General features: G+C 42.6%; 1 protein-coding gene across 2 annotated transcripts in view; it reads right to left on the bottom strand.

Moving 5' to 3' along the window:
* LOC106534335 (cysteine rich transmembrane BMP regulator 1 (chordin-like)) overlaps nt 1-6,953 on the bottom strand; it is a 38,557-nt gene that overhangs the window by 28,317 nt on the left and 3,287 nt on the right. For both annotated transcript variants that reach the window (XM_014030944.1, XM_014030945.1), the window contains exons 2-3: nt 5,340-5,501; nt 4,902-5,075 (exon numbers count right to left, since the gene is read on the bottom strand). In XM_014030944.1, the coding sequence (XP_013886398.1) occupies nt 4,902-5,075; nt 5,340-5,501 (336 nt within the window). The remainder of the gene's footprint in view (nt 1-4,901; nt 5,076-5,339; nt 5,502-6,953) is intronic.

The raw sequence follows: 6,953 nt of genomic DNA, 5'->3' as shown, positions 1-6,953 counted from the left end.
CTTGTGGAGGCACTGGTACAGCTGTCTTTTGTAGGGTGTATTGCTTATATTGTATGGTTGCTCATGTGTTTTTTTTTCTTTTTTAAATTTAAATTTTTCTTGTTTGTTTATTTTTATTTATTTATTTTTGTTTCTCTGGGTTTTGTTCCATGCTGTTTTGTGGGCCATGAGTCTGTAACAAAGTTTGATGAATGTTGTTCACCTACTGGAACTTAAAGAAAAGGGATGGGGAAAATATTGTTCCATCTTGTCAACAGGACATAGTTGTTAGTTACAGTATACCTTTTGCATTTTATGTGGAATTTGTAAAATGGAACAGAAACAGAATATTACCTGCTACAGAGGAATCCAGATAAAGCTCTTCAAAACAAATCAGAACAAGCGTCACATGTACAGTTTCTCAGACTCAGCTGTAATGTGTTGCAAATGTAGAAAACAAACTCGTGAAAAACCCGGAGCGAAGACATCTGTTTGATAAATTGCAGATGAAGCAGTTGCATGATGTATGGATTTCAGCCATGGGATTTTTTTTTCTCTTTCAGAGAAGAAAGCAACATGACGATAATAAAAGCAGAGTCGGGAAACATCAAGAGTTATCTTAGGCTCTATTGGGGATTCTTTGATTACGTAATGGTTATGGCTGAGTACTTAAGGTTTTAAGCCTGGATAAAGGTAATCATTTAGAGCTGGACATGCAGGAGGAGTCAAAGACTTGTTTTATGTGTATATTGGCTCTTCTTGCTGGACCAATATTGCTTGGTTTGTTCAGTGACTGACAAAGAGAAGTAAGTGGATAGACAGAATCCTCAACGGGCCTTTAAAAAAGACCTTTTTTTTGTCTCAGTAGCCACACAGGATCTTTGTTTCCTCTTTCAATCCCACACTTATATTAATACACACATGCTGTGGGAAACGACGAGGCCGCAGCTTCCTCAGACGGCGCGCAAACATTCAGCATTGAGACGTCTCGTGCCCCCGCCAGCCAGTGTGGGTCTGGCTCAGCTGTTAATGGCCATGCCACAAAGAGGCTGCAGCCAAGCAGAACTAAAAGTCCTTTCACAGGGGCAGAAAAAGGCAGGACGGAGGTGGCATACGAGGTCACTCGGTGCTATGGCATCACACTGGGCACCGCTTCTGCCGTCTGATGAACCACTTGTGAACTACCAGCTGTCTGCGAAGCACATTCCTCCGGCTTGCACTTACCAAGCCGCTTCAGCATAATTCACGTTTACATCTATCTCCACGTCTGATCACATGTTTGCATCAAGTGACGCCAGCTGCATGAATCACCAAAAAATGCACAGCCTGCTTTTGCTTGTTTTTTTTATCAGTGAGCAACAGCAGGGGAATTCCTCTAAAATAGCAGTCTGGGGCCTTATCATGATTGAAATATGTAAACCATTCCAGAGTGTAAAACAACCAAACACCACCCTACCACAACCCTGGGGTCTGTACACAAATACCTCAACAAAATTGTTGGTTTCTGTTGCAATTTCTAATCGCGCTGCATCTGTCCTTCCTCTGCAGCACTTATCACATCCTCTTTCCTCCCTGACATGTGGGCAAAACGTCTGGCACACCATGTTGCGTCTAAATGAACGCAACCAAACAATATCAGTGTTTGCCACCAGAACACAAGCAGATGATCATCAAAATGAATAAAATATACCTAAATGAAATGATGAAAAAATATTCTTGTTTTTAGAGAACAAAAAGAATTATTCTTTGAGTGTCAAAATAGAATTTATGGGATCACGTCAAACGTTACAGGCATCACTTAGTGCTCTTAATCTCTTAAACTTAATCAGTTATAAATGTCAACGTAATGATTACTTTCAGAAGGTTTGATTAAAATGAGATATTTTGACYCAGAGCCAGAGGAGAATGAAGACAACAAAATTGTAGTTGGTAAGTCCAGACYTTATTTGGCATTTCTGTCTCAAATAATTTGATGTACTAGTTCAGAAAATGTCATAGAATATAGAAAAAAACTGAACAGGTTGAAAAATACCGGGAGAGACTGAGGCCCAGTCCCAATGCTTAGTGCGCACCCTACRCCCCTCTGTGAAGTGTGGATTCAGTCGAAGTGCACATAGTGTTCGAGTGCGCAGGTTACAAGCGTGCAAAAAAAATAGAGAATTGGGAGAGTACGAATTACGTCATCGACTTGCACCTCTGTGTCGTAACTGCGACATCCAACATGGTGGGACCAGTCACTTGTTTTGGTATTTGTATTGCTAAAAAAGACAGTATAGCTACAAAAAGCAATCGTTTTTAGGAGACGAAAGCGYATGAAGTGAAGGAGGCTCATACATCAGAGTATGAGAACTAATTTYTATAAGTTCTTCTTCTTCTGTTTTTATTGGTGGTTGGCAGTCTATTTTAAGTGCATTACTGCCACCACTAAACTGGAAGGTGCTCAGTGGAAGTGGCCAGATTTCTGCCTTTCAATTCAAAACGTCACACACAGCAATGAATCGTGGGTAATACACTTAGCCGAAGTCCGTAAAAATGTGGACTTCGCGTAAGGGCGGAAATAGTACCCAAAATGGGCGGGGCGAAGGGCGGACGTGGGACACACTACTCACTGAAACCCTTCAACATGAATGTGCATTTGAAGWGCACATGGGCGGAACGAGGGTGGGAGTGCAGGTATTGGGATAGGGCCTAAATTCAACTTTTCTGCACTCTTAGAGAGTCCAAGTACACAACAAAATGTATTTAAAAGCTAAAATAGTGGATTTTGTATGATGCGTTCCCTTTAAGGTGACTTAGCTGTGGTTGCTATCTTGATGTAAAACGATGCAGACAAACACACCAAAGCCTTATTGCTCCACCTTTGCCTTTGACAGCAAGCAATAAATAAGTGTTTGTGTCTAAGACATGCATGGTCACCATGGAGTCCAAACACACAACACAGTTCTGTGTAGTGGAAGCTCTTTCCAGTGACAGACAAATCTCTGCTGCGACGTCAAGACAAACAAGATGGTTATCTCCCACAGACACAAACACACTCAGGCACGCAGGCTCATTATGAGTTACTGTCGCAGCACACCGCGCATCGTGCACGTGTGTGCATTGTTCCACATGTATTATTTAACAGCTTCACACATCCTCATCTTCTGCCTAATGAGGGGCCATTTGAGGGGCGGCTCTGCGCTGCGGTGAAAAGTCATAAGCTGCTGAAAAATGTTGTTTACAGTTTTCACTGATGTGAGTTTAAACTGTCATCCAGTGGGCCCGGCCAAGCTTTGAGAGGAGTTGCACAATGCAGACAAACCTTCTTTCATTGTAACACTAGAGTCAATGATATGTCTGCACAATATAATGTTTGACGAGTGCACTTCCTGTGGGATTTACTACACAAATGACTCAAGAGAAACATCCATAGAGCCGTTAAGGGGGTGTGTGTGGAACATAACTTCCCTGCTAGCTGCAGACTAAATAAACTCAAATGTGTCTTTATGGCATGAGGTCAGAGATATATCAAGGGAGATAAACACGCTTGAGACATCTTTTCGTCCATCTCTTTTTACTCCGTTTTTAGCGAGGTTTTCCAGAAAAGCACGTTTTGTCTGTAAGCAATAAGTCGGGACTTTTATTGAACGTGTTTTAAAGTTCACTGAGTGCCCTCGGTAGCAGTCTTGTTCTATTTTGCAAATGCCACTCGAGACGCAGCCAACACTTAGCGCCTGTCAATCAAACAGCACACAGTCCAAACGAGGCAACTCAACGAGCACTGCCAATGATGAGTTGTTTTTTTTTTCACATCGACGTGTCAATCAGAAAGGCTGCTAAAAGCAGAGATTAAAAAACACATTCTTGTCCTCTCTCACTTTGTTTAGAGGATTCTCCTTTTCACCTCTGGCACAGAGGAGGCGTACATCCTGCATTCTATTCATTCACAGACTAATGAGTCTGTCCTGCACCTGAAGCTCCACATTTTGTATATCTCAGCATGCCGCCTAGACAGTCTGCAAACATTTGATTCATACATTTGCCCATTCTATACTTCCTTATCCTCCCCCAGGTTTTATATCCTCTGCTCTGAACAAATAAATGAAATTTTAAATCACAAGTGTTTAAACATATATATCTATAAATCATGAATACTGGTTTTTTGTTCTGTGTCATTTCCGCAACTTTGTATTTATATAAAAACCTACCGCTTTCCTTACAGGAATGCATATCAGCCGTTATTGTGAGGATCTGGGATTTTTATTTATTCTGTTTATTTTCCTTTCTGTGCTGCGTATAGAGTCTATTTGCTCCCTGTATCAGTTTAGCTTTTCCCCAGTTTTCYCCAGCTCCTCCCACACCTGATCCTTGTTTTCTTTTCCCAGGTGTGTCTCATTTCCCTTCGTCAGTTTCACTCTTTAAATTCTGTCTTGTCTTCTCCTGCCTGTTGGGCCGCTGTGTTTTCCAAATCAGTCCTGCTTGTTTGGATTTTTGAGTTTTGACTGCATCCTAGTTTTTACCACTGCAAAGCTTGAGAGTTATTAACTAAAATAATTTAATGTTGAGAAATGACACAACTGCAGTGTTTTGGTCAAACCTCGAAAAAAGATTATGCAATCCTGCAGTATCTCAATGTGCCATGCTCAGTTTGTAAAATTTACGGAGTTAAAACCATTTTTGTGTTGGTTTTGTTATGTTTATGTAGATCAGCTGTGGCTGCCATCTACATTTAGACTCAAAACAGTAATCAGCTGTAGATGTAAAACCAATGATTACTTTCTGCAAGCCTCATTGAAAATGCTCTAGTGTTTCTTGAGATTTTAATAACAGACAGTTACAAACAAAAACATTCTCTGTCTTCGCCTTTCAGAAGTGGATAATAAAATACCTGATCTGAGCAAAGCTATTGTATGGGTTTCACTCTCAGGCAGTTTTTGGGTTACCTGCTGCTTCCTGGCACTGGCTGCGGTTGATGTAGGCAAAGTGGTGGTGGCAGCTCTGCGACTCACAAACGCAGCCCTCGGCAGTCAGGTTGCACCCGGAGAACGTGCACGCCGGGTTGGCCGGCCCGACGTACTTCTCTCTGTGTCTGTCCCGGTGCTCGTGCCTCCGACCGTCTGAAACCCACACAAGCCGCCATGATTGATGAGTCACACACACACAGGCAGCGCTCAGCGGTGAGTTACAGACCGCTACATAAAGCCCGAGCCCATGTGTCATCACTAGGATATGTAAGTAGCATTAGTCACCTTAGAGCCACATCTGTTTTGCATTAGCCCCTCTCTCTATGAATACCATGCTATAATCTAACCCGGACTCTACTCTCTGATCCAAACATTCGTGTATTTTAACGTAGTAGGAGGCGGAAAGAGAGGGATTACCTGACTTGCTGGCCTTCAGACAAGTTTCTTGGTTCGGATAGGCGAAAGTTCCCAAGCAGGAACGACGTGCATCGCACACACACTGACCCCCAGCTCTGTCGCAGCCTGTCAATAGCGGACAGCGCTCATCCTCAAGGCCTGCATCAGGATGGTCAGGAAGTACTGTGGAGGACAACCAGAAGACAGAGACAATTTTTATATTTTTTTTTAATGGGAATAAAGAAAAAGTGGAAAAAGTTATAAGCAAAGCATAAAGCCCATAGCCAGCTTCATTGCAACACGTTACATTGAAAGAACCAACACCCAAGTGACCCGCCTCCTTTTTGTGCCACACTACTAGAGCTACTGAGTCTGTTTGCTTTTTTTTTCACAACATGGGGTCAATCCAGGGTTACCATCTTCATCAGAGCCTTCCTCTAAACTCAGCCTTACCCCAAGGTTGGGCCACAATTTGTAGCCCCACTTGGACGCTAATTTACAAGAGAAAGGAATGTGGCATTGGAGCTATGCGAGCTGAATATCCTCTATGATCCTGCGATTAAAGGGCTCCAACTAACACATTACCCTCAGTGTTCCCCTCACATTCAAGAATGAATAAACCTACGCATATATATGTATATAAACCACCAAAACACCTCCCATTGTTGTTATTGAAACACCAGAAGAGTGGCAGCAGAATAAATAGGACGAGACAAACTGTAACAGGCATTTATGCTTTCCCAAGCTGTTGTGTAGCTCCTGCGCTTTAAACCAACGGTGTGAAAAAGCATGATTGCAACTTATCAAATTACACTGGGTTTCCTCTCCAAGTGGTAACACATTACAAACAATGGACCAGGAGAAAAACAAGCATCAAAGCTTTACCTGTCTATCATCATGAACTCTTCATGGTGCATCTATCTCGTTGTAGATGGTTGTAAAAAAGGAAATCCATGTCAGGTCAAGTTTAATGATAAGGTGATTCAGTGGCAAACAAATAAATGCAATTTTTGCTTTAGATAATATTTATCAGTCCAAGTACAGATAGTCCATCCATAGGAGATAAGAAGTGAACCAGTAGAAATCACCGTTGCAAACGGGACAAATACAGCTGATGGCTCCTGCACTGCAGTGAACTCTGGTCAGTGGAAGCACTGAAGGTAATATTACCTTAAACCTGAGCCAGCCACTGCTGGTAATGGATCTCCCAGACAGTCAGTGGCCTGGCAGAACACAAGCAGCTTGTCCCATGACCTCTGAGCAAAACTTTCCCTGTGATTTCCCTTGACCCTAAAATGATCCACACCTCCACATTTTCCATGCAGAGGCTTCCCTGCAAGGGTGTTTTCATTTGACATACACCTAATCCTGAGATTCTTCAAGATTCCTGCGCATGGTGCTAAACTTGGCATAGACGTCAAAACAATCAGTGGAACGTTGGACAATGACTTGACTGATTTAACTCATCCACCTCTCCAAAATGAGCCCCATTTGTTTTAATCCTCCCCAGCCTAGAACCCTTCAGCCTGACCGCGAGTCTGTCATGGTCTCTTCTTGTTATCTGTGATCCGGTCTGACATGAGTCTAGCCAAAACCTATAAGACATCTTTGTGGGCGGGGGGTCGGGGGGAGGAG

This window comes from Austrofundulus limnaeus, unplaced genomic scaffold (assembly GCF_001266775.1).
Source record: "Austrofundulus limnaeus strain Quisiro unplaced genomic scaffold, Austrofundulus_limnaeus-1.0 Scaffold1147, whole genome shotgun sequence".
Lineage (NCBI taxonomy): Eukaryota > Metazoa > Chordata > Actinopteri > Cyprinodontiformes > Rivulidae > Austrofundulus > Austrofundulus limnaeus.
The sequence above is the reverse complement of the archived record's forward strand: the minus strand, read 5'-3'. Positions and strand labels throughout refer to the sequence as shown.